At 33.4% G+C, this 27,509-nt stretch overlaps 1 protein-coding gene and 1 non-coding gene across 11 annotated transcripts in view; both read right to left on the bottom strand.

The window, feature by feature from the left end:
• Tanc2 (tetratricopeptide repeat, ankyrin repeat and coiled-coil containing 2) overlaps positions 1-27,509 on the bottom strand; it is a 469,601-nt gene that overhangs the window by 232,422 nt on the left and 209,670 nt on the right. For all 10 annotated transcript variants that reach the window (XM_013067044.3, XM_013067047.3, XM_013067048.3 and 7 more), the window contains 2 exons: positions 9,851-9,999; positions 4,430-4,616 (listed from right to left, as the gene is read on the bottom strand). In XM_013067044.3, coding sequence (XP_012922498.1) covers positions 4,430-4,616; positions 9,851-9,999 — 336 coding nt within the window. The remainder of the gene's footprint in view (positions 1-4,429; positions 4,617-9,850; positions 10,000-27,509) is intronic.
• LOC147828366 (small nucleolar RNA SNORA25) lies at positions 17,305-17,433 on the bottom strand. Its single transcript, XR_015450926.1, has one exon. It is a non-coding gene; the product is annotated as a small nucleolar RNA SNORA25 (small nucleolar RNA).

The following is a 27,509-nucleotide window of genomic DNA, read 5'->3' as shown; positions in this document are numbered from 1 at the left end:
GAAACACTCCATAACACATCATAGTTAAAATATCAGAAATCCAGCACAAAAATGGAATCTTAAAAGCTGTTAAAAAACAGCAGCAAATCAAAGGAAAATACATCAGAATTACAGCAAACTTCTCAACACAGACCTTAAAGGCAAGGAGAGAGTGAAGTGTTTCAAGCCCTAAAAGAAAACAACTTCCAAGGCAGACAGAAACCTAGAAAAATTATCTTTTAAGATTGATGGAGAAATAAGACATTTCCATTAAAAAGGGCACCCAAAGAAATTCATGACCACCAAACCAGCACTCCAAAAAATTCTCAAAAATTTGAAGAAAGAGACAATGAAGCTAACAATGCCGAAAGGTCTAATAAAATGAATGCACTAGGCAGGGGAAGCAATTTGGTAGGAGGGAAAGAAAAAGAATCAGAAGCAGGAAAACAATACAATTAATAGGAATAAGTCAATATCTATCAGTTGTAACTATCAATGTGAATTGTCTCAATTTGTCAATACAAAGACAGATTGGCAGAATGAATCAAGAAAGAAAACACAAAGTTATATTGTATACAACAGACATATTTAACTCACCCAAAATTCACAGACTAAAAACTAAAGAATAAAAAACAATATTCCATGCAACAATAACCCCAAATTAAGCAGGAGTAGCTATCCTATGTTGAGATAAAGTGGACATTAAGCAAAAACTGATCAGAACAAGCAAAGAAGGTCACTTCCTATTAGTTAAAGGAAATATTCAACAGGATGAGATAACAATTATAAACATATATTCACCAAAAAAGGTGCGGCCGATTTCATGAAACAAACATTAATGGACATAGATCAGAGAAACATCAATACAATTACAGTGGGGGACCTCAATATCCCATCATCATAAATAGATCAACTAAACAAAACATCACCAAAGAAATATCAGAGTTGAACCAAACCTTAGAACAAATGGACTTAAAATTTTATGATGGTGTATGTCTCACTGCTGGGCAGTTCTAATTTGAATTCCACCATCTGATGTTAAATAGCTAACCACTGGTGGTTCATACTGCTTGATGGGACAGTCATGTACACACCACTGGTGGTTCAAACTGGAGGCAATGTGTTAATAGATATATAGAGAGTGTTCCACTTAACAACAGAATACACATTCTTTTTGGCAGCACATGGACTCTCTCCAAAACAGACCAACCACATATTAACCAACAAAGCATGCTGAAGTAAACGGAAAAGAATTGAAATTTTACTATGTATATTATCAGATCATAGTGCAATGAAACTAAAAATCAATGGTAAGAGAAAGCACAGACATTATACAAATACATGGAGATTAAATAATACACTCTTAATCAATGGGTCACAGAAGAAATTAAGTAAAAAAATAAGATAGTTCCTAGAATGAAATGATAATGCCAATATAACAAACAAGAATTTATGGGACACAATTAAAGCAGCCCTTAAAAGGAAAGTTTACACCTGTGAATGCCCACATCAGAAAAACAGAGTGAGCTCAAATAAATAACCTAATGATGTGACTCAAGGTCCTACAAAAACAAGAACAATCTAAATCTAGACCTAGTACTGGGAAGGAAGAGCAGAGCAGAAATCAATGAAATAGTGACAAAAAACAAAAACAAAAACAAAATCAATGAATCAGAGTGGGTTCTTTGAAATAATAAACAAAACAGGCAAACCCTTAGCCAATCTTTCCAAAAAAAGGAAAGAAAGACATAACGCAATTAGAAATGAAAAGGGTGAAATCGAACAGACATTGCCAAAATCCAGAAAATTATTAGAAGCTACTTCACAAATCTGTACACCAATAAATTGCAGAACTTGGGAGAAATAGAGATTCCTACTAGTACACTGAATTACCAAAACTGAACCACAAAGACTTAAAAATCCTAAATAGCCCAATAAAAGGCAATGAAACTGAAGCAGTAATAACCTACCAGGTATGTTTTGAGGACCCAGGACCTGATGGATTCAGTGCCGAATTCCACAAGAACTTCAAGAAAGATCTAATGCCAAGACTCCTCTCCTCAAATTCTTTAATGAAACTGAAGGAGAAAAGAGTACTCTCAAAGTTATTCCTGGAAGCTAGCACTACCCTGATTACAAAACCAGACAAGGATCTAACCAAAAAAGAAAGATCAAAGAAGACTGACCTTTAATGAGCATAGATGTAATCAACAAGATACTGGTAAACACAATGGAACAGCATCAAAAAACTGTCAACATAATGAATGGTGGAAAACCAAAAGGATTCCTTCTAAAATCAGGAAAGACAAGGACCACTCCTGTTCAACACAATCAGAGTCTCAGGTAAGAGAAAGAAATAAAAGGGAACATTGGAGAGAAACAAGTCCAAGTATTATCTGAAGATGACATGATCCTCTACTTCTAAGACCCAAAAAATTCCACCAAAAAACTTCTAGAATAACCAAATTCAGCAATGTAGCAGGATATAAAATCAACACACAAAAATCAATAGGATTCCTATACACTAATATTGAACACATTGAGAAAGAAATTAGGAAAACAATAGCATTCACGATAACATCAAGAAAAATAAAATACTAAGCAAGGAAGTGAAAGATCTCTACACTCAAAATTACATAACCTGAAATAGATCAAAGAAGACATCAGAAAATGGAAGGACATCCTATGTTACTGGATAGACAGAACCAATATATAGTCAAGATGGCTCTATTTCCAAAACTGATATATGGATTTAATGCAATCCCAATCAAAATACCAACAGCATTCCTCACAGATCTAGAAAAAACAATCCTAAAATCCATATGGAACCAGAACAGACCAAAAATAGCAAAAGCAATCCTGGGTAACAAAAGCCAAGCAGCAGACATCACAATTTCAGATCTGAAGTTATATTACAAAGCTACAGTAATAAAAACAGCATGGTACTGGTACAAAAACAGACATGTGGATCAATGGAACAGAACACAGGATGCAGAAACAACTCCAGGCATATTTATTTGATCTTTGAAAAAGGGATCAAAAGATACCCTGGAGGAACATTACCCTCTTTAATAAATGGTCCTGGGAAAATTGTATATCCACATGTAGAAGACTGAATCTAGATCCACATACCTCACCGTGTACTAAACTAAAATCAAAATGGATCAAAGATCTAAATGTGAAAACAAAATATCTGCTGGCAGATAAAACAGGTAAAATTGTTAAAGACATAGGCATACGCAAGGACTTTCTGAACAGAACCCCAGTGGTACAAGAAATAATATCAATCATCAAAAATGGGATCATATCAAATTAAAAAGCTCCTGAACACCTAGAAAAAAATCAGAGTAAAGAGACAATTGACAGAATGGGAAAAAATATTTGCCACTTATTCCTCAGACATAGGACTAACATCTAGAACATATAAAGGATTTTAAAAAATTAGAACCCTCAAAATAAAAGTCCCATCCAAAAAATGGGCAACCAAAATGAATTTACACTTCTCAGAAGTACAAATGGCCAATAAAAACATGAAAAAATGTTCAACATCACTGGGCATTAGCTATTCAAATTTAAAAAACCCTGAGATAACATCTTATTCCAGAAAGAATGGCTATCATCAATAAATCAAATAATAACAAATGCTGGCAGACTGAAGGATAAAAAGGAAACTTTCTACATTATTGCTGGGAATGTAAACTAGTACAACCAGTATGGAAATCAGTATGGAGATTCCTTAAAACACTAAAACTATTTTATCCAGATTTTCTCCTTCTAGGTATCTTTCCAAAAGAGTTAAAGTTATCATATTACAGTAATACAATCATACCCATGTATACAGCAGCACAAGTTATAGTAGCTAAATTTCCAAAATGGTCTATATGCCTATCAACAGATGAACAGAAAAAGAAAATGTGGTATTTTTAATGGAGTACTACTCTGCCATAAAGGATAAACTTGAGGCATTTGTAGGTAAATGAATACACCCTGAGAACATATTAAGTGAAATAAATCAGATATACAAACTTAAATATCACATGGTTTCTCTTATATGAGACACTCAAAATATAAATAAAGAGAAAAAAAAAGACAAATAATAGGAAGTCAGAAGATCTTTTTCAAATTGGAAGGGGAACAAAAGAAGGTGAGTGGAGAGAGGAGGAGGGGATAAAAAAAAGAATTAAAGAAAACAAGTGGAAACAGAGCTGCTGCAAATGAGAAGGGGACCAAGATTTGAAAGGAGAAGGGAGGGATAAGAAGGGTAGGGATGATAAAAGAATTAAGACATGTTATGTACATGTACCAAGTCCCCATGATAAATGTAATCATTATGTACAAGAAACATGTACTAGTAAAAAAACAACAACAAACTTTTAGAAGTAAACTTTTGAAAAGTCTTAAACTTATCTTTTTAAAATTCATAAAATGATTAATATAAAAACCAACTTACCAATGATGCCACTATCTCTGCTTTCAAGAGTGGAGGTTGGACTAGTAACAGCCCCATAGTTACAATCCTTGGCAGTTGCATTTGTACTGACTGGTGGGAGAGTAGAGCAAGGGCTACTGGCTGGTGGAGAGGCAGTGCTGCTAGTCAGAGTGGAACAAGGACTTATCCGCTGAGTGATTGCTGAGGTCTGAAAAATCAGAATCAAGTGAAGTAAGATAAATCGGTCAGTTGTTAAAGTATATCTTATGGTAAAGTAATATTTTGATAAAAAAGAATAAATATTCCACAGGTACAGCTTTTACATCTATTAGGTTTTGTTTTTGCTTTCCAGGAGGGTTCTACAATTAAGATGAAATTTGATGAATTTAACATAACCAAGAGGTACTTTACATTATCATTCACTAATAGAATACAGAAATTTCTTATCAAGCACAAATTTCCCTTGCTATTTCTAATTGATAAAACTTTTCAGATGGCTTGGAACTTTGCTAATTTTCTTTGGTAGGAAAAAATAATACCTCTGCAACTAGGAAGAAACAAAAATAAAGTTCTTAATACAAAGAAATGTCTTTTTTGATACAAAAGCAACTGCTCAGAGACACTAAATGATTACAGGGAAAATTTCTTAGTTTATCCAATAAAACAGATAAAACAATATTAATTTAATAAAACTAAATTTCTCTGTAAAAACTAATTACAGACAGATACAACCATATCTTGTATTTTTCTTTTGCTCTTTCTACTCAATTACTGAAATAGTGAATAAAAGTACACTTTTGTCAAATACTAAGGAAATTTTATACTTTTCAAAATGCTAAGTGATCAGTAAAACAATTACTTGAAGGATTGATGATAATTTTAACATGCTTAAACATTAAATTTAAAAGAAACCTTCTTACTTCTTTACATACAGAGTGGTCACATTCTATCTGCTAAAATTGAGGACTTACACTTAATAAGAAGAATGTGTTAAATTATTAGCTGTGAGAAAATTAAGATGCTTAAACTCTTTCTATGGTAATTTCAAGATTCAATCCCTTGTATATAATCATTATGTTCAACCCAGTTTTTACTTTAGTTTGAATACTATTCCTAGGTCATATAAGACACACTTCACTCAACTAAGAACAAGTGACATTCTTATTAGCCTAAAACTAAACAAATACTTTCAATTGTATTAATATTAGGAACTGATTCTTAAAAAATAACCTAATAAGCAAATAGAATACACAGATTTCTTTTATTATATAATATCTATCCAGGAGAGAAAGAAATCTCAGTTTCTCTGTAATCTCCATTTTTATAAAATGCTGTTGGTATATCAGGACAATTTTTAAATAGGCATGCAGCAGAATCACCTTTGGGAATTTAAAAAAACCTAAGCTGGGATACCTAAGGTCCATCCTAACACCCTAGAACCTACTGACAGAAAAAGTGGTCAGTTGAATGTAACTTAATACTTTTGTCTTTTGCAGAAAAATGATGTATGATAACTTGTTTGCATTAGATTCTGTTATCACTACTACTATCCTGAGGATATCATCATCATAGGATCTTCTAATACACAGAAGTCTATTCTTTGATGAGAATCATAAAGAATATTACTACCTACCTCCATTTAAGAAATGTGAAAATGAAATCTTCAAAAATATGAAAGGAATGAAGTAATTTCCCCATATATCAGGCAGGTCTGCATATAATTATATACTAATTTTATTATACATTTTTTACCTTTTATTTATTTGACATTTAAAAGCTTTCAAAGTATTTTTATATTCATAAACTAATTTGATTCTCACAACAATCTTGTCAGGTATTACTTTATATTACACTAGAAGAGTATGGTGCAGCTGTTTAAGAACACAGATTATAAAAGTAGACTGCCTGGATATGTACATCATTCCATCAATTTCTGTCAATGTGTCTCTGTTTTCTTACCTGAAAACAGATCTGTTATCTTATAGGAATGTGAATGAACTGTACCATAATGTGTTGTAAGGAACCCTAAACAAAATAGTGGAAGAAGAACTAGGGATTTAGCTTAATGGTAGAGTACTCGCCTATCATGCCTAAGGCCTGGGACATACACCTAGTTTTGAAAAAAAGTGCAAGTAAATCATTTATCAGAAAGTCTTTAATAACTGTTGGTCACTATTGCCTATGAAAAAACTGAAGATCAGAGAGATTAAGTGATAGGTAAAAATTTGTAAAATGGTAGGTGACAGAATTGGAACTAAAACACAAGTTTTCTACCTCGTAATTCAAAGTCCTTTTTTGTTATACCATAGTGCCTTCATTATATTAAATCAAGGTATTACTCATTTAAATTCTTTTATTCAGTAAATTTACAAGTAAGGCACATATACAGACTTGGAACTTTATTAGAAATCATTGATATACTGTGACATGAAGAATCTCAAAAGCAACAAGCATAAATTTTATCATCTGAAGAAATGTTGCTTTGTAGAATGAATGAAGTCCTAGGGAAATATTAATGTTAAGAGACTTACATTATGTTACTGGGTAGTTATTAGATTTATCAATCTCTTTCTTTTCCTCTGTCTTTGATATTCATTCTCTCTCTCTCTGTATAGGGGTTGAAACCAAGGCCTTTACACTGAGCCAAATCTCTGGTCATGCCTCTTTTTATTTTTTTATTTTTAATTTTGAGACAGGTTCTTCCTAAGTCACTAAGTTGTCCAGGCTGGGCTAAAACTTGTGCTCCTCCTGTTTCAGCCTCCCAGTGTGCTGGGAATACAGGTGTGCAGGAACAGTCATACATTAATTTGGCATGAATATCAAGAAATGAAATACAGGCCCAGGGATTTAGCTCAGTGGTTCCACCACCTGCCTCACAAGCACAAGGACCAGAGTTCGATCCCTGGTACCAAAAAAAAAAAAAAAAAAAGATGTTTTTATCTATACCAATATTTAAAAGCCCTGAACATAAGTCTTTCCTGTTTTTTATTCACAGAGTACAGGTATGATGACATTACAATGTAAATTTACATTGTAAAAGGTCATCAGTCTTAGCTGCATGTCTGTAATTCCAGCATTCTAAGAGCATGAAGCAGGAAGACTGCAAGTTTGAATCAAGCCTGGACAATATGGTGGGATTCTGTCTCAAAATTTTTAAAAGGCTGGGGATGTAGTTCAATGTGAAAGTCCTGCGTTTATCCCCAGTACTGGGGAAAAAAGTCATCAGTCTTTCCATTGTGAAATTTACATTCTTTTATGAGATACAGACAAAAAGCCCACAATTAACATGTAATATTCCATCAGTTAATGATGAGAGCTTTGAAGAAAATAAACCATAGGGTAAATGGTCATGGTGATGGGTGGGTACTATTTGGTAAACTCCTTAAGGAAAACATCTCAAGTGATAATATCTGAACAGAGGACTAGTGAAGCGAGGACGTGAATTATACAGGAAGATAATCCCAATACAAATGAATATGCTTTATGTGTTCAGGAACAACAGGGAGGTCCAACGTGGCTGGAGGGTGGGTGAGAGTGTGGGGTAGAAAATGATGAAGGAGAGGTAGCAAGGGCTAGATCAGGTAGGGGATTCCTGACTACGATGAAGATTTTAGAATTTAAGTGTGATGGGAATACAATGAAAGATTAAAAGCAGAGAAAGACAGAATCATATTCACATTTTATATGGATCACTGTGGCTACTATGTGAATAGAATACAGGGAGACAGGAGGGGAAGCGGAGACCTACTAGGAGCTCGTTTATTTACGCAGTCAGTATCTAGCGCCTACTAATGTTTAATACTGTTCTAGGTGCAGAGGGTATAGCAATGAATAAACCAGGCAAAGTCTCAGGCCTTCTGAGATATCACATCTGTAGATATCACAGTAGTGCAGGCAACAGATAAAAGATTTTAGTATATATTCTGAATACAAGAGTCTATGATTTCCTAAAAGAGTGAATGGGCAGTTCGACAGAGAGAAATCAAGAATGGCTTTTTGTTTTAAGAAAGTAGGGGATACCATTTACTCATCTACGGAGCCCTAAATAATGAGGAGGTTCTGGGAGAAAATGCAAAGGTTAAATTTTTGGTATACTGAGATTATCTTAAACATACAGGTAGAAAACATAACGCAGGCAGTTGAATACACAGATCTAGAGTTAAGGAAACTAGAGATAATTCCAAAGTTAAGATAGTATTTACAGAAATAAGACTTAAGGAGAACAACAGGATTAGAGTCACCAGGCCTCTATATTTAATAAAAGCTTCCCAGGTGACTGTAATGTGTAGTCAGAGATACCAATGACACAGGTGTTTAGGATGAAAATAGAGACCTGAGGGGTAGAGTGATGGAATACTTAAACATTATCCACAAGACATATAAATATATTGAAATTAGCCTCAAACATTTATTATAACCAAATTAATTTATGACAGAAACCACCAATATATATTAGTAAAGAATATGCAATTTGGAATTAATTTTTGTCATCTAAGTAAAATGCTTCACAAGAAGACATTCACATAAGCATTAAGAACACATACATGAATGACTGTAGTACCCTTTTTTCACCACACTTAAATGGAAAGGAATAGAAATAGCCAAAAGAAAGAAAACTAATAATAAAATTAAATAATTTTTAATGCTCATATTTTAAAACTTTCTCAGATGAACAGACTATTAATTTTTCAGGTTTTCTACTTTTTTAAATATATGCATTCAAAACCAACTTTTTGGAGCAAATTTTAGCTATATCCTTTTATTTTTTTGGTACTAGGGATTGAACTTGGGACCCTGCGCTTGCGAGGCAGGCGGTGGAGCCACTGAGCTAAATCCCTGGCCCAATATACTATAAGTTTTGTTATGCTTAGTTTTCATTATTGCAGTTAAAATATTTTCTAATTTCTTGTGATTTCTTGGACTCAAAAGGTATTCAGAAGTGTTTTACTTAAACTGAAAGATATGTAGATTTTCTAGGTATAATTTTCTAATCTATCATTTTGTAATTAATATGGTCACAGTAATTGAAACCTTTTGAAATTTGTCAAGAACTGCTCTATGGCTCGGTATATTACCAATATGGTAAATGATCCATGTGCACTTGAAAATTGTATTCTATATAATTTCTGGGTGTAGTGCTCATATGTCACTTTTGTTTGATAGCTTATTTATTGATTGATTGATTCATTCATTTAATAAATGAACCAAAGACTAAAAGTATATTTTCTGCTTTTAAACCTAAGAATGAAACTAAAAGATGTTTCATAAACTGAAGAAATACAGTGATTATGGAAAATTAAGTTAGATTTCAAGCCTCAAAAGACATTCAACAATTGGGATTATCCTTCTTAGAATGGACACGCACACATATTCTATTTTTCTTTTTCTGATATAATATGCTGATTCATACCATGTTTCACAAAGTTAGCACACGCAGCTTACCTGACTTTCGTCCTGTACCTCCATGCTGTATTGGTCACCTGGCTGAACTTCCGTGACTTTTTCTCCAAGGAGAAAACCAAGACGAGTCATGAGTGTGTTCGCTGCCTCATCTACAGATGGAGGGGGGCCAAGTTCCTGTTCAGCATCACCTGTAATAAGAAGGCATCGCAAAACATGAATCTTTCAAAATAAAATGTTCTAGTTCCACAAGTATTCTTACATTCAGTTTGGTCATTTGTTTAGTTTCAATTTTTAAGTCCAAACTTATAAGGTCCAGTCTATAAGCTGACTTCTCTATTTTCACTGATGAATGATCTACTGAGATTATCCTCACTTTCCCTACTGGAAACACCTGATCTTGAGAGAATGTTTTTATAACTTGCCACAAAGAAAAAGGTTCCAATTTCTTTGCCAGTTTTTGAATATAGTCCTAGTCTTGAGATTTAGTTCTCAGATAAGAATCTCTTCAGTTTCTTTTATTACTGTTTTAAAAATTTCTTTTGAAATAATTTCAAATTCTTTAAAGTTTTAAGACTTTAAAAGAGTTTTAGGACAAAGGACACTGTTTTCCTTAACCATTTGAAAGTTACAGACATGATGTCCCATTATCCCCTGAAGGTATATATTTCTTTTTTTTTTCCATGAAGTTTATTGGTGCATTTTAGGTATACAATACAGTTACATTCATTGTTGGGCTCTTGTACCTTCACATGATGTATCTTGGTTCTTATTTTTTCCCCATTCCCCTGCTCTCCCTTCATCCCTTCCACCCTTCCCTATTTACAAAGATTTTGTTTCCATTCTTTCCTTTTCTCATATTTTTTCTTTTCCTTTCTCCTACCCTTTCCACTTCCCCTCCTCCTTTAGACCTTTTCTTCCTATTTCACATTATCAATTATATCATTTGAACCTTATTTACACTTTCAGTTTTTCACACCAGAGAAAGTATTCAGTATTTACACATGTGTGTCCTATTTATTTCACTTAAGAGTATGGCCTCAATGTGCATCCATTTAGCTATTAATGTCTCTGAAGGTATATATTTCTTATAAACAAGGAAACTCTTTTACATAACTCAAATTACCAGCATAGAAATGAGGAAACTAACATTTCACATTATGACCTTATCTACAGACCCCAAATTCTTGCTCATAGTGTCCTTCCTCACAAAAGGGTGCATTCAAGATAGTGCATTTTATTGTTATCAGTCTTCTTTCACCTCTTTTAATCTGAAATAGTTCCTTAGTCTTAATTTTCTTGATGTTTTTAAGAATGATAGGCCAGTTGTTTTATACAATGTTCAGCAGAATTTACCTCCCAATTTTGTTCAGGTTTTGCATTTTTGGCAGAAATATCATAAAGGTATTGCTAGGTTAACTTTGATCACTTAGACACTTAGATGGCAGTGTCTGCCAGATTTTTCCACTCTAAAATTATCTTTCCCCTTGTAATTAATAAGCATTTTGTTGGGAGTAGGGACTGAAATTATGTAAATGTCTCATTCTTCAACATATTTTTGTAGTAAAATTTGACCTTTTTAAGCATTACAATTCATTGGCATTAAGAACATTCATACTGCCACCATCCATTTTCAGAATGTTTCATCATTTCCAAAACACTCTATACCTATTAAACAATAACTTTCCATTTCTTACTCTCACTAGCAACCTAGTGACTGTTATTCTATTTTGTACCTCTAATAAATTTGACTCGACTGGGTATAAATGGAATTTTACAATATTTGTCATTTTATATCTGGCTTATCTCATTTAGTACATGCTCTCCAGCTTTATCACATTACAATATATATTAAATTTTCCTTCAGTTCCATTCTATTCCTTTCCCTTTCTTTCTTTCTTTCCTTCCTTCCTTCCTTACCAGGGATTGAACACAGGACCTTGCAATTGCAACACAGGCATGGGAGCCACTGAGCCAACTCCCCAGCCCTCCTTTCCTTTCTTCTCTCTCTCTCTCTCTCTCTCTCTCTCTCTTTTTATGATACTTAGGATTAGTCTCAGGGCCTCATACGTGTTATGCAAGTACTCTGCCACTGAGCCACATCCCCAGTCCTTTTATGAAAACTTAAAAAATTTTATTTTGAAACAGGATCTTGCTAAGTTGTGCAGGCTGGTTTTGAACTTGTGGTTCTCCTGAGTAGCTGGGATTATAGGCACATGCCACCATCTCTGGCTCATTCCTTTTTAAGGCTGGATGATATTCTATTATATGTATGTACCACATTTACTTTATTCATTAATCTGTTGTTGAACATACTGATTGTTACCATCTTTTGTTTTTGTAAATAATGACAACATGAACACTGGTACACAAGAATCTGTCTGAATCTTCCAACAAACTTTTGCCCAGTTTTCAGCTTTCATTAATATTTCTTGTTTGAATTAACTACTATTGTTCTTGTCAAATAGTAATTTTTCTAAACTCATTATTTTTAACCTCATCTATCCACAGCAGAATGAACTCACTGATTACTATCTTATCCAATGGATTATAATATGTTACTATCAGTATTTATTCAAACTCGTTCTAGATTTGGCAAGGGTAAACCCTTTTAATTTGGCTCCTGTGACCTTTTAACATATCCTTGTCATTTTCTGAACCCTTCTTTGCTTTTTAACACAAGATGTTTCAGGCTCATCTTGTTCTTTCCATGTCTCAGCTATAGAATCAGTTTATTTTTCCAAGAAGCCCTGGTTCTTCCTAGGGGAGAAAGGTATTCAGATTATTAAGAGCTGTCCTTATGTATGCTCATTGCTATTGGGATATCACTTCCTTAGGCCCTCAGGCAGTATTTGTATATATGTATCTGTGCAAATGTATGTATACATACACATATATCATTCTATTTTAATTTTTAAACCTACACAGAGAGACAGACAGAGACAGAGATCACAGTGACATCTCTAATTCCAGTTTAATATCATAAGGTTAATTTTAGAATTTCTTTCCCCAAAGGTGTATGTCATTTCTACAATAGTGAGAAACCACACTCCCTTTATTCTTATTTAATCTGTTCCCCTACATGTAACATATTTTACTGCTTCCCACTACTACACCACACACAGCTATTCTCCTAAACCTGGATGGGAACTGACTCCATGCTAAAGAGACCTCAATTGCCACTTATCTTGTGGTTGGGTTCATTTTTTTTTTCCATTAAGATATAATTCACATACCATAAACATAGTATACCATTCAGTGAATTTTAGCTTATTAACCTCTTAATAGTTTACCTTGAATGTCACTCAGAGTGTACTGACTATCCCAAGCATTGGTCGGGCAAGTGTCATTTCAACCAGTCAACTTTTCTATTGAATAAACTTGATAAAATTGTCAGTTTTTTATATTTCCTGTTATGTTATCTTATAAAAATTAATGAAAAAATACGCTGTTGTCGTCATCCTGTATTTAAATAATTGGACTGGTAAGTGGTTAATAACTTTATGCAACCATTACCATGATGTAATTCCAGAATGTTTTCATCACTTCAGAAAGAAACCCTACTATGGATCACTTTAGCCCTGAAATTTAGATCCCTAAAACTCCTGATATCTGGCATTCATTTTAGCCCTCTGCTCATGAACTGCTACATTCTTTTCACATAATTAGTTTTTTGTTTTGGGGGGGTTTTTTTGGTACCGGGGATCAAACTCGGGACCTTAAACTTGCAAGGCAGGCAGCGGAACTGCTGAGCTAAATTCCCAGCCCCACATAATTAGTTTTTTAGTTTCTTCTTCCAATCTAGACAGACTATTTCTCAATGAGAAACAAATTATACTTTGATTATGAATGATTTCAAATGGTTATGAATAACTTTTAAAGGTTTTCATTGAACGATGCAGAATATACAAGGTGCGATTGAAATATATGGTGAATGTTTAAATTTTAAAAATTTATTACAGTAAAAGCACATTGCTATTAATCCCCCTCAAAATACGCCCCCTTTCTTCAAACACACTTATTCCATCACTACTGCTACTTTCTGAAGGAGTTCTGGAAGTCCTGTTTTGTGAGTGTATTTATAAGAAGTGATAAAAAGATATGATTTAGAAGATGTGAATTCTGCTACCATGTGTCATCCAAGAGAAAGGCAGGCTTAGTCACTGGATCTGGCACCAGGCAACTTCTGCCTCTTTCCCAAAGACACAATAACCGTGAAAAGTAAAGATCTGAATTGATTCAAAACATCAAGGTTACAATAACAGTGCAACTAAATATGCTCAGGTAAAAAAGCTTCCAGAACTGCTTCAGAAAGTGGCAAGAATGATGGATTCAATGTGTTTGAAGTGAGGAGTAGTATTCTGACAGGGATGAATGACAGTGTATCTTTTACTGTAATAAATTATGAAAAATATTTTTTAACCTTCACCATATTTTTGATCAAATTTCACAGTATAATTTTTTTTCTCTCCACTTAGGCCAACACTCTCAATATGTATTTATTTCTAAATAAAGAATTTACAGAAATCATATAAAATGAGCCAGGGAACTAAAAATGATTATAAATGTGATGTGGAAAAAATAGATCAAATGAGTAGGTGTTTACAGGAACTTACTTGACTATCAACATTTTCTCAGGTTTTAAGTTCAGGTGCATTTAATCTCAGCCCACCATGTAACAATTCACAGTAGCACAGATCCCACAGGATATTACAAAACTTTTTTTGGAGATTAAAGAAGATATTAGAAAATGGAAAGACATCCCCTGTTCTTGGCTAGGCAGAACCAATATAATGAAAATGACCATATTTCCAAAACTGTTATACAAAATACCAATAGCATACCTCACAGAACTAGAGAAAACAATCTTAACGTTCACATGGAATCAGAAGAGACCTTGAATAACAAAAGCAATTTTGGGCAGCAAGGGCAAGGCAGGGGGCATCACAATCCCCAATCTGAAGTTATACTACAAAGCTATAGTGATAAAAAAACAGCATGGTACTGACAAGGAAACATACCCACGGATCAATGGAACAGAACAAAAGATGCAGAAACAACCCCAAGTATATTCAGCTATCTTACCTTTGACAAAGGGGCCAAACACCTTCACTGGAAGAAAGCATCTTTAGTAAATGGTGCTGGAAAAACTGGCTTTCCACATGCTGAAGACTGAAGCTAGACCCTTGTTTCTCACCATGCACTAAACTAAAATTGAAATAGATCAAGCCTCTAAATATAAAAACAGAGACATTGAATCTGCTGGAAGATAGAATAGTTTAAACTCTTGAAGACATAGGAGTAGGCAAAAAGTTTATGAACAAAACCCTGATCATACAGGAAATTCTATATATATCAACACCTGGGATCACAACAAATTAAAAAGCTGTTGCACAGCAGAAGAAACTACCAACAGAGTGAAGAGACAACCCACAGAATGGTAAAAAATTTTTTACTAGCTACTCCTCAGACAAAGGAGGAACATTAAAATATATAAAGAACTTTAAAAAACCAGCCCCCGGCCCAATTTAAAGACCCAATCCCAAACTGGGCATCTGAAATGAACAGATACTTCTCAGATGAAGAAATAGAAACAGCAAATAAATACATGAAAAAATGTTCAACAGCACTGGTCATTTGAGAAATACAAATTAAAAGAACATTGAGATTCCATCTCACTCCAGAAAGAATGGCTACCATCAAGAAATCAACCAATAACAAATGTGGCAAGGTTGTGGGGAAAAGGGAACCCTTTTCCATTGTTGGTGGGAGAGTAAACTGGTACAACTACTATGGAAATGAGTATGGAGATTCCTCAGAAAACTAAAAATAGAGATTCCATTTGACCCAGATGTGCCCCTTCTAGGAATCTTCCCTAAAGAGTTAAAAGCATCATACTACAGTGATATATGTATACCTGTATTTATAGTAGCACAATTTGTAATAGCTAAATCTTAGAAATAGCCCATAGATGGATCAATAAAGAAAATGAATTTATATAAAGTGGAGTACAACTCTGCCATAAAAAGGATAAAAGAGTCATTTTTAGGTACATGAATGCACCTCAAGACGATTATGTTAAGTGAAATAAATCAGACACAGAAGTTTAAATATTGCATTATTTCTCTTGTGTGAGAAACTCGAAGGATAAATAAGGACCAAACAGAGGACGGATATTGGGAAGTAGGAAGAACTCAAATGGGAAGGGGAAAGTGGGAAGGAAAGAGGGATTAAAAAAGAGAGAGAATGTAAGGGAAAAAATGGAAACAAAACTTTTTAATGGGGAGGGAAGAGGAATGGTAAAAAAAAAGAATTAAGACATATTACATACAGGTACAAGCCCCCTATGATGAATGTGATCATTATGTATGGCAAATATGTACTAAAATTTTTTACAAAATAAAACTCTTTTTATGGAGTCAAGATATGTCTTTTTACTACAGCAAGCTTTGTATAGTGTTTGATACCAAAAACACAGCAGCTTCTTGTTATTTAGGATATTCGTTATTACATTTTAAACCATTCCAAATGCTAAGAAAGTAAGTTTTTTCATTGTTATTATTCTGTTTAGCATTTTATCTTATCTTTTATATTACATCACAAACTGAAGGTCAGAAGAAAGACTTATGTTCATTTTTGCATACTAATACTGAAATCAAGTGATCCCTCTGTGGAAAAGTCTATAAAGAACTCTCATTGAATTTATGTCAAAGGTTCTATTTTCCTTTCTCTTTTTCCTCCAAGAAGCAACATAGATATTGTTTCTGTCATACAGCAGAAATAAGATAATAGGTATTTTTATATTATAAATACTATATTTAAATTTACATAGTATTTCCCATGAATTATTGAAAACTTATTACTTGATGAAATGAAAATATTGCTCTCCTCAACTTCACGAATGACCCTTTCTCCCTTCCTATAGGTTAAGCGTCTAATCTTTTCTAAACTTTCTCATAAATTCCAGCTCTCTGGATATTCTAGGGCTCCATTTCAGTTTCTCCTAAAACATTATTCTGATAATTACCAAAAATTTTCTACGCACAGGTTAACACTAGGTGGTACAAAAATTTATGTAACATTGAGGAGATATAATTATTAACTTGAAAAGTTTATAATCTACTGAAAAATAAGATTAAATGATTTATTTAGCATGTACTTATATAAAACTTATGTATAAGTCACTAATATAAACTTTACAAATAATTAGCTTAATCTGTATAGCTTTATGAAACAGGTATCATTATATTCACTCTGTAGATGAGAAAACTGAGACACCGAGAAATTAACTTATTTGCTTAATTCACATAAACAGTAAATGATAGAACTAGGATTAGAACCCAAGGCTGACTCCAGATCCATGCTTCCAATTTGATTAATATAATGCTTCCCTCACTTGAAAGAAATACTACAAGATAGTGAGAATGTTTAAATAAGAGTAAACTTGGCTGGGAGTATGGCTAGCTTGAATTATGCCCTGACTATCAATGGCTAAATATTTTATCTCCCCGGGAAAATACAGCACTACTGAGTGAGTGTGGCATTCCACGGAGAACTTCAATCTTTGGTCATAGCATTCAGAGTCCCTGGTTTCACAGTTCAACAAACCTTCTTTGTAATGACACAAGGACTAAAGGAGTCTAAATTTTTTAAATGAAATAAACAGGCCTAGAATTGCAAAGAAAACACAATTAGCAATATTTTACTTAATATGAACAATAATAAAGAGATATAGTAAAGAAGACAGAGTAAGAATAACACAAGGATAGATAAAAAGGCCAACAGAACAGTTAATCCAGAAACAGATATATACATATATAATCTTCTTATTTAGGGCAAAAGTGTCACTGTAATATTTCAAATAACATCATGGTATTTTCAATAACTGGTGACAGATCAATGATATCTATGTGGAAAAATGAATCCTATTCTGACACAAAAATAATTTCAGATAGATTACAGAGGCAAATGTGAAAATACAATAAGGCATCTGGAAGATAACCTATTGGAATATCTTGATGATGTTGAACTAGGGAAAGATTTTTTTAAACAGGACACAAAAGGCATTAACCATAGAAGAAAAGACTGGCAAAATAAAATTCATTTAAAAAGCACTATTAAGTGGGTCAAGGTAAGCCAAAGAGTGAGAAAAGAGCTGTAATTCATATAAAGGACTATATAGAAGAGATATAAAAGAATATCTACAAGTTAATACAAATAATCTCAATAAAAAAATCTCTACAGAATTTATCAAAGCAAATATATGGAAAGGCATTCAACATTATTGGGAAATGCAAAACAAAATCACAATGAGATATTACTAAATATACACAGTGCAGAATGGTTTATTAAACAAATGAACAAAGTATCTAACAATATGAAGCAAAAGAACACTTTTGTGCTAGTGGGAATATAAGTTGGTAGCGTGCAATTTTGAAAATTTTTTGGTGTTCTTAAGATGAACGAACAGAAACTTTATGACTCAATAAGTCCACTATTAATTTTACACCAAAAAGAAGAAAAGTATTCATAGGTATATCAAATGTCATGTAAGAAATGTTCACAGAATTAGTCATAATAGCCAAAACTGAAAATGGCTATCATAGTGGATAAAGAATGAAATATGACAACAATAAGAAAATCTCATGAACATTAATATTGAATAAAACAAGATGGACTCAAAAGAATACATATAAAAGATTTTACTTTTATAAAGTTCAAAAACTGACAAATTAATGATGATTGCTATCAGAATAGTGGATAAGAGCTAGGTGTGGTGGTGTACAATAGTAAACCCAGCCCTGGGAGGCTGAGGTAGAAGGACTGCTGAGAGTTTGAGGTCAGGTGAGGCTACACAGAGAATTTAAGTCCAGCCTAAACTACGTAGTGAGACCCTGTCTCAAAGAAAAAAAATAGTGGATAAGAATGTAGAGGGAGATTTAGCAAAGCTTTTGAAGTGTTGACAATGTTCTATATCTTGATTTAGCTAGAGCTATATGGGTGTGTTCACAAAATTTCATTAACAGGCACAATTATCATTCGGGCATTATGTTGCATCTTAAGTAAAAACATGATAGAAAATGTATGAAGGACCCTGACCTTCAGAATGAAACAATGTTCACACCATCTGGCTTTTGCAATTTATTCAAAAAAAGCAGTCTAGAGTTATGAAAAAAGAAATAATGCTATGTAGGTATTTAAAAACTTGCTAAGTTGTCCAAATGAGGGACAGTAATTAAATATCAGCAAACTTAATACCCTAAATGTTTAGAACTTCCTCTTAATGTTCCCATCCTAATCAAAGATGTAAGTTTAGAAATCAAAGATTTAAAGGGAATTATATATGAAATGTTTTACGGTTAACCACTTACCAGTTCAATTATTTAAATACAGAATGACCAAAAATTGTATGCTTTTCATTAATTTTTATAAGGTAATATAACAGGAAATATAAAAATGAAAATTTTATCAAATTTATTCAATAAAAGAATCAACTGGTTGAAATGACACCTGCCAGAGCAATGCTTGGGATAGTAAATATAAACAAATGAGCTGCCTAAGACTAAACTGTTAGGTGGTTAAAACAAATCTTCAATCAATGAAAATCTTTACTTTAAATGGGCTACTTGGAGTCTACAGAAATGACAGCCAGGTTCTCAATCTTTCTTCTTCCACTATCCATCCATCACACTGAAATGACAAAGCTGCCAAAATAAGACAACTAGTGACACTTGGAAGGTAAATAGGAAGCTAAAGGTTGATGAGAACAGGTGTGGTTTTTCATTTCCTGTAATACACAGAGCTAGTGAAATATCCACAGCCAAAAGCAAGGGAAATGGAAAAATCCTTACATTTCTCCAACTTTCTGGCTGACAGATGTTGGTGGTTCTATTTCGAGAGAGGCTATACTTGCTGAATGTGGTCCTTGGAAGTACAACCTTTGCTTTAGGCATATCATTTACCAGACAAAGCAAAATTGAAGACAGACTGAGATGTTAAGTGAAATTTCTATTCTCCTGGAATTGTCAAGTAGGGCCTACAGGGAAAAGAATTCTGTTGGCTTGCTGAAATGTTCCCTATCAGTAGAAATGGTAATACAATTCTCTCTCATCCTCACCTATTTCATGGCTTCCAATATGCATGGGAAGTTTATGTCACTCCAATATTGAGACTGTAGAAGATAATCTTTAGTAGTGATGGCGAACCTTTTAGAGCTTTGAATGATACAAACAGCCCTCTGTGGTATGCATCTCATAGGTTCATCACCACTGGTCTACAGCATTCAAACTCATCTACCTACTCTCCACTAGGCTAAGTGGATCTACAAAGAGCTATTAGTGATGGCCAACAGCAGGAAGGCAAAAACCTACTGTATCAACGTTAATTTTGGTTAAACTCAAGTTACTACCAAAAGACAACCAAAGAAATACAGAGCCAGTAACAAACCACATGCAGTTATGTAAAGATTATCTTTATATGCACCTTCCTCCATAGCCGAGAAAAGTTAAGTAGCAAAAAGAGGAGGACCTGAGTGCAAACACATTTAGAAACACACATACCTCTCTTTAATTCTGAGATAAAGCTCCAGTGTCTAACACACATAAGACATTCAAGAAATATTTGTAGAGGTGGGTGCAGTGGCAAATGTTTATAATCTCAGAACTAAGGAGGCTGAGGCAGGAGGATCAGGAGTTTTAAGTCCAGCCTGGGCTATATAGCAAGTTTAAGGCCAACAAAAGGCTACATGGGAGATCTTATCTTAGAAGGGAGGGTGAGAGAGAGGGAGCAAGGGAGGGAAGGAGGGAGGGGGAGATGTGTTGAAAGTATGAAAGAAATAATTTTACAGAAGGATATAACCAGATATGAATAACCATATTTACTGAAAATAATAAAGGAAATGGACTGGAGGAAGTTAAGGCAAAAAGTCTAAGAATTTCTTCAGCTTCCTAAAAATGTAAAGATATAAACCTATGTATTCATCAATCCAATATTCTTTCCCTCCTTTTAAATATTAACACTGTCTCTTCCTCTGTCTTAGTAGGTTTATGTTGCTAAAACAAAATATCTGAGACTAGGTAGACTAGAAGTTTATTTAGCTAATGATTCTGGAGGTTAGAAAGTCCAAGAGAATGTCACTGGCATCTGGTGAGGACTTTCATGCTGTATCATAACATGGTGGAGGATGTCACATACAGAGATATGATTAAGGTCTCTCTTCTTTGTATAAAATCACTACTGCTATCACAGGGCTTCCACTCCAAAAACTCCATCTAATCCTAATAACCTCTCAAAGGGTTCATTTCCAAATACCATAAACACACATGAATTTGGGAATTAGGTTTCCAAACACATGAACTTCTGGGGGACACATTCCAACCATACCACTATCTGAAATAAATCTTTCCAATCATATTTTTGATTTTATTATCTATCTCATGCTTTTATGGAAATGTGACATATAAGATGATCCTTTCTCAAAAATTCACATTCATATCTGCAGGTGAGTTCCCTCATTGGGTGTCAAACACGTTACAATATGCTTCTAAGAACAAATCACAAATAAGTTTATTTGTCCACTTCTCTCATATCAGGTAACAGCTGAAGATGGAACGATGGCATTAAGATAGAGATAAACCAATGTATATAAGAAATATTTTATAAATTAAATTCATATAAAGAATTCAGAGAAGAAACAAATTTGTCTTGGGAAGGAAAAGGGAAGATGGAAGGTGTTTCTTGGAGGAAGAAAATGAGTTTGATATTAACAGTAGACTTAAGGAAAAAGAGCAGAGGGAACAATTTTCAGATTCAAATTATATCTGACATCAATTCAACACAAACAAAAATGATAAAATGCAGCAATATTTAATGTGTTAAAAAACTGTTTTAAGTTTATTTCTGGAATAATATTTATAGGAGTACTAGTAAATCAGCAATAACCAGCACTTTTACTGAGCTATTACTGCCTTGTACATTTCTAAGTGTATTACATAGTATTACATACATTAAATCATTTAATCTTGATATTCCTTATCTTACAGATAGAAAAACTGAGACACACAAAGATTAAATTCTTTTTCCCATGGTTAGAGTTAGTTAAGTAACAGAAACATTTAGGTCCACACTGTCTGGTTTCTGAGTCTATGTTTCATCGTTCTGCCAACAAGATATATGTGATTATTAAGTATAAATTATCTATGTTTTATTTGTTTGTTTTTTGTTACCGAGCATCGAACTCGGGTCCTTGTGCTTGTGAGGCAAGCGGCAGAACCACTCAGCTAAATCCCCGGCCCTATGTGTTTATTTTTAATAGAATCTAGAAGAATTATCTGACATAGACAGTATAGGAAAGCCCTTGTTAATTAAACAGTTATTTACTGAGTATTTCAGATACGTCCTGAGCTGTGATTGTTAGATATATGTTAGGTTTATGAACCATGGGCACAATCTTCATTATTAAGGAACTTGAATGAAATCAAATTAAAAATTCTGTGATAAATATAATGCTGGCTAGAAATAGGATGCTATAAAATAGCAAATGCTGAAATTTTCAGAATATATTTTGACCTTTATTTTTCTTGATGATACTAATTCTCTACTCAGCAATGGTCTATACTTTACAATATTTGCAAAATGTACCTCTACTTAAAATAACCAGCATGCAAGGGGATTAAATAATAATTAAAACTCTATCAAAAATGAATATCTAATAGTTAATATATCCAAATCCCTAATCTATATTCCTAATATGGCAGGCTGTATACAAATAATAAACAAACTACAGTTCCACACTCTCTCAATTCTTGGTATTCTCTTAGCAATTTCACATAGAAACCCATCCATGTTGCTTAGCATTTTAACAGTTTGTTCCTCTATACAGTTGAGTAGTATTTCTTTAGATTGCTATACCACACTTAAAACAAAAAAAACCTTTCCCCTTTTGATAGACATTTTTTTTTTTGTACTGGGGATCAAACTCGGGACCTTGTGCTGGCAAGGCAGGCGTTGGCACCACTGAGCTAAATCCCTGGCCCTTGATAGACATTTGATTATTTTGTTTACGGTGATTACAAACAAAAGTGCTAATAACATAGTAACATACATGTAAGTCTTTAAGTGCATATATATTTCAGTTTCTCTAGTCTTGCAAGCAAGGTCCTGAGTTCGATCCCTGGTACCTAAAAAAAAAAATTTCAATTTCATAAGAAACTACCAGTTTTTTAAGTGGTGGTTCAGCTTAGACCTTTACAAGCAGTATCTGAGAATTCTAGATGCTCTATGTCCTCACCAAGGCTTAGTATTGTAAGCCTTTTATATTTTGGCCATATTAATGAGTGCATAGTGGTATCTCATTGGTTTTAATTTATGTAACTCTGATGACTAATTATGCTGAATATCAATTCACATGTTTAATGAACTTGTAACATCTTCGTTTGTAAATGCTCAAATCTTTTTGTCTTTAGTTCTTCAGATACATGAACACTAATATTTTCTCCTATGGCTTTACTTTCCATTTTCTAAAGAACATATTTTGAAAAGCAAACTTTTAATTCAAATAAAGTCCAAGTTTTTACTTTTTTTTTTTTTTTTGGTACCGGGGACTGAACTTAGGACCTTACTCTTGCAAGGCAGGCACGGTGCTACTGAGCTAAATCCCCGACTCTACTTTTTTTTTATTACTCACATTTCTATTCAAGAAATCTCTGCCCATTCTAAGGTTGCAAAGAATTACTTAGCTTGTACATTTAAGTGAACTTCTATATACTGATACGAGGTAACAGACAAAATGTTCATTTCCCCTCTGAATTTTTCTGACACCATTACTCATGAATAATGTAAATCTGTAAGTCTTTTGTTATTTTTCTGAAAATTATTTTGGCCTTCTAGCTCATTCTCATTTAAATGTAAGTTTTAGAATCAGTTTGTAAACATCTACAACATTTATTCCTGGGATTGTAAATTAAACCAATTTGAGTAAAATTACTATGCTAACAACACTGAATCTTATAATGCATGAGTATGATTTGTTCATTTACTTGGATCTTCTTTACTTTATATTAGCAATTTTTAAATTTTTAGTGTACAGGTCTTGCTCATATTTTGTTAAATTTATCCCTAAATATTTCATAATTTTGGATTCTATTGTAAATGAAATTGCTCTGTATTTTAGCTCACATTAAAAATTCTGCTTTGCACTTACAGTGTTTACTTACAACACAGTAGAATACAAACACAAGTAACAGACGATGTGAATTAGAAGATAAAGGGTCTTTGTACCTACAGGCCAAGGCAAATCATATGGAAGATTGTTTATAAGGATGAAATTTATAGCAAAACAAGAGCATGGTTAACTCTTTAGGATAAGGATAACATTTGAATTTGATAGTATTTACAGAAATTTTTTCAAAATGAAAGGAAGAAAATGAACCATCCTTCTCTTTTAAGTGAAATGATTACAACAGGGTGTTGGGAAAAGAACTGAAGAAATTCACTTTATATAAAATACTTTGACTATAGTGGCTTTTATTTGTACTATGACTGTACAGTGATAATAACTCTAAATTAAAAACCCTTTACAAATGCAAAATATATATGAACAGGTACCAATTAAGAATCATAAAATTAAAAAAAAAGAATCATACAATTTTCTTCCTTTCTTGAATTTTAAATACATCCTAATTTTGTTGTCCTCATAAATGCCATTGTCCTCTGAAAGGCATTACCATTTTTAAAGAAACTTGAAAGGATTCATATAAAAAGATTAATCTTTAATTCTTCTGAAAGTATTTGGTGTGGATAAAAGCCTATTTTCAGAACACCAGTTTGGGCTTTGGTCCTTATCCTTGCACCTGGTTTAATAAACCTGTCACCTTGGCCTGCCATCAGTGTCAAAGTGCACACCTACACTTGACATTTTATACTTATAAAAATGTGCAACATAAATTCTTTAAAAATGAAATAGTATCCTTTAGCACCTGATTACTGAAAATTTTCAATACAAGTTCATTGCAGAAATAGAAAATTCACAAAAATGATGAAAAACAATAACAAAAAAGGTGTTAATAACTCACTGTTTATTTTCCTTGAGCTAATCATGTGATACATGTTATTTTGCTTAGTCACAGTAACAATCATTAACAATGCTATTTTACCACAATTTTACAAGAATTTTTATGAAAGATATACATAGAACTTAGCTAGTAGACAAAAGACTCAGAAATTAAACCCAGATCTGACTACAAAACCTGAGCTCTTATTTACTAATATATTCAGCCCAAGAAAGAAGATTAAAACCACCTGTAATCCAACCAACCAGATACAAGTTCTGCTAAGATTAGTATCATCTCACCAAATGTACTGACACTCCAACAATCCCAATGTTCTCCTTTCTAGGCACCAATGTTATAGTTTAGTACATTCTTCTAGGTATTTTTAACTATGAATATGTATTCATGTATCTACACAAGCACATGATTTATAAAACTACAGAAATGTTATGCTATGTATAATGTTCATGTGACAAGAAACTGAAGCACAGATAAATTACACATGTTCCACATAACAGAATAGTAAAGAAAAAATCAGAAGCAAAACATAATGACATATTTAATTTAAAAGGCCCTAAACTTTAAATATTTTCCTTATTACTTATAGAATACTTTAAGATTTTGTGCTGTACCTCAGGATTATCACTAAATAATAACAGATCTAACTAACACTTATGAGCATTTACTATGAGCCAACCATTTTGCTAAGTGTTTTATACGTATTAATTTGATTTAAGACTATTATCTCCTATTTTTTTTTTTTTTTTGGTACTGGGGATCGCACTCGGGACCCTGTGCTTGCAAGGCAGGCGCCGGAACCGCTGAGCTCAATCCCCGGCCCTCTCCATTTTTTACAGATGAGAAAACTGAGGCTTAGAAAGGTTAAGTGACTTGATTGAAATCACAAGGCTAATTATTAATGTCATAAGCAGAAAAGTTAACAAAAATAGGATGAATCTATTCTCCTACTTGGGGAACTGTTGTATGGAAATGACTGATACCACTTGGTTACCCTGTTTGTAAGCTTAGATATGGCACTTTCTCATACATACAAACTGAGTTTCCTGCCTTTTAATCTGAAAGTGGTAAGGAATATTCAGAGAATTTACAGTAACAGAATTAGAGGTCAATGTATTTCTAGACTATATTTTGCCCACTTCAAAAATTCAGCAACAAATTCTGCTTATGACCCTAGATAAATCATTTAAATTCTCTAGATCTTAGTTTGACCACTGTAGGACAATTATCTAACACAATTCCCTGAACATCCCCTACTCTATAGTTTAGTTAATACTATCAATCATCTCCATGGTTGCAGTTACAGAACCAAAGCACATTGTCTATCTATGTATTTCTCATATTTTCTGCAAAAAACAAATCTGATTTTGAAGAACAGTGAAATTTAGATGTGATAAAATCTAAAGCTGTGAAGATATTCAATTTATTAGATAAATATTTTGGGTCAAGAGCTACTGTATATCCCAAAGTAGCTTTCCCTAGATTTGCACACCAAACATCAATGACTTAGTCTGGTTTCATCCACAAACTCCTTTCACATGTAGGACAACAAAAGTTAGACATGAGTACACAGATGTCAGGTGCAGATGGAGAAACTAAGAAAAATATGTATGTCTCAGACACAGAAGCTTTATTCTTTTTGGGGTTTTTTTTTTTTTTTTTTTTTTTTTTTTGGTACCGGGGATCGAACTTTGGGTCCTTGTGCTTGTGCAGCAGGCGGTGAAACCACTGAGCTAAATCCCTGGCAGAAGCTTTATTCTTTTAACCTAAAATATAGGTACCTAAATGTTTACGCTTAGATAATACAAAAACATTGCCAATTACTCCCCAGAAGTCAACAATAGTAAAAGGAATCCCATAGACTTCTAGCATTTTTTCACTGTATCATTTTTTAAGCAGTCTATAGTAGCCCTTTAGCTCAGTTGGTTCTCAAAGTATGGAAGCTCAACCATCAGTTTAGGCATCATCTGGGAATTTGTTAGAAATGCAAATTTTTTACTCTACTCAAAATTTTTTACTCTACTCTTTACTCAGAAATTCTAGAAGATGGGCTCAGCAATATGGATCTGGACAAGTCCTCTTTGCAATTCTGAAGTATGCTAGAATTTGAGAACCACTGTTCTAGCCTGTAATTTATTATGATTGCTGCCTCTGTGAAATGTATTTCCCTAAATTTGCAGGTGATAATAAGTAAAGCAGCTGGACAAAAAGATATCAGGACACTAGCCTTAACTGCATTATTATGTATGAATGCACAATAAAATGTTTGTTGTTCTGTTTGTGTGTATCTTATGTAAAAAATTTCAAAAGTTTAGATTGATATTTGTTTTCTTTCTACTTCCTGAAGGTTCAATAATTGAATCTATGAAATAAACCAACAGTAGACAGGTTAAAAGGAGAAAAGGTATACAAATTCATTATATGCATAGGGAGATTACAAGAAAGAAAAGTAAGTCCCTAAATATCCAGAAAGATCCAGAAGATTACACATTTCCTCACAGAGGAAGTGGAGAAAAAATATGGGCAATTTAGGGGTCAGTGAATGAGTTTTGGGAAAGATGAACAGGCTCTCAGGAAGAAGAGGTGACAGCCCATGACACTATCTGAACATGTGTTAACCTTTGGTCTCTTTTCCT

The sequence above is a fragment of the Heterocephalus glaber genome, unplaced genomic scaffold (genome assembly GCF_053883595.1).
Source record: "Heterocephalus glaber isolate CG9 unplaced genomic scaffold, H.glaber_assembly_v1.0 deba00001124, whole genome shotgun sequence".
NCBI lineage: Eukaryota > Metazoa > Chordata > Mammalia > Rodentia > Bathyergidae > Heterocephalus > Heterocephalus glaber.
This window is presented reverse-complemented; position numbering and strand designations above follow the sequence as displayed.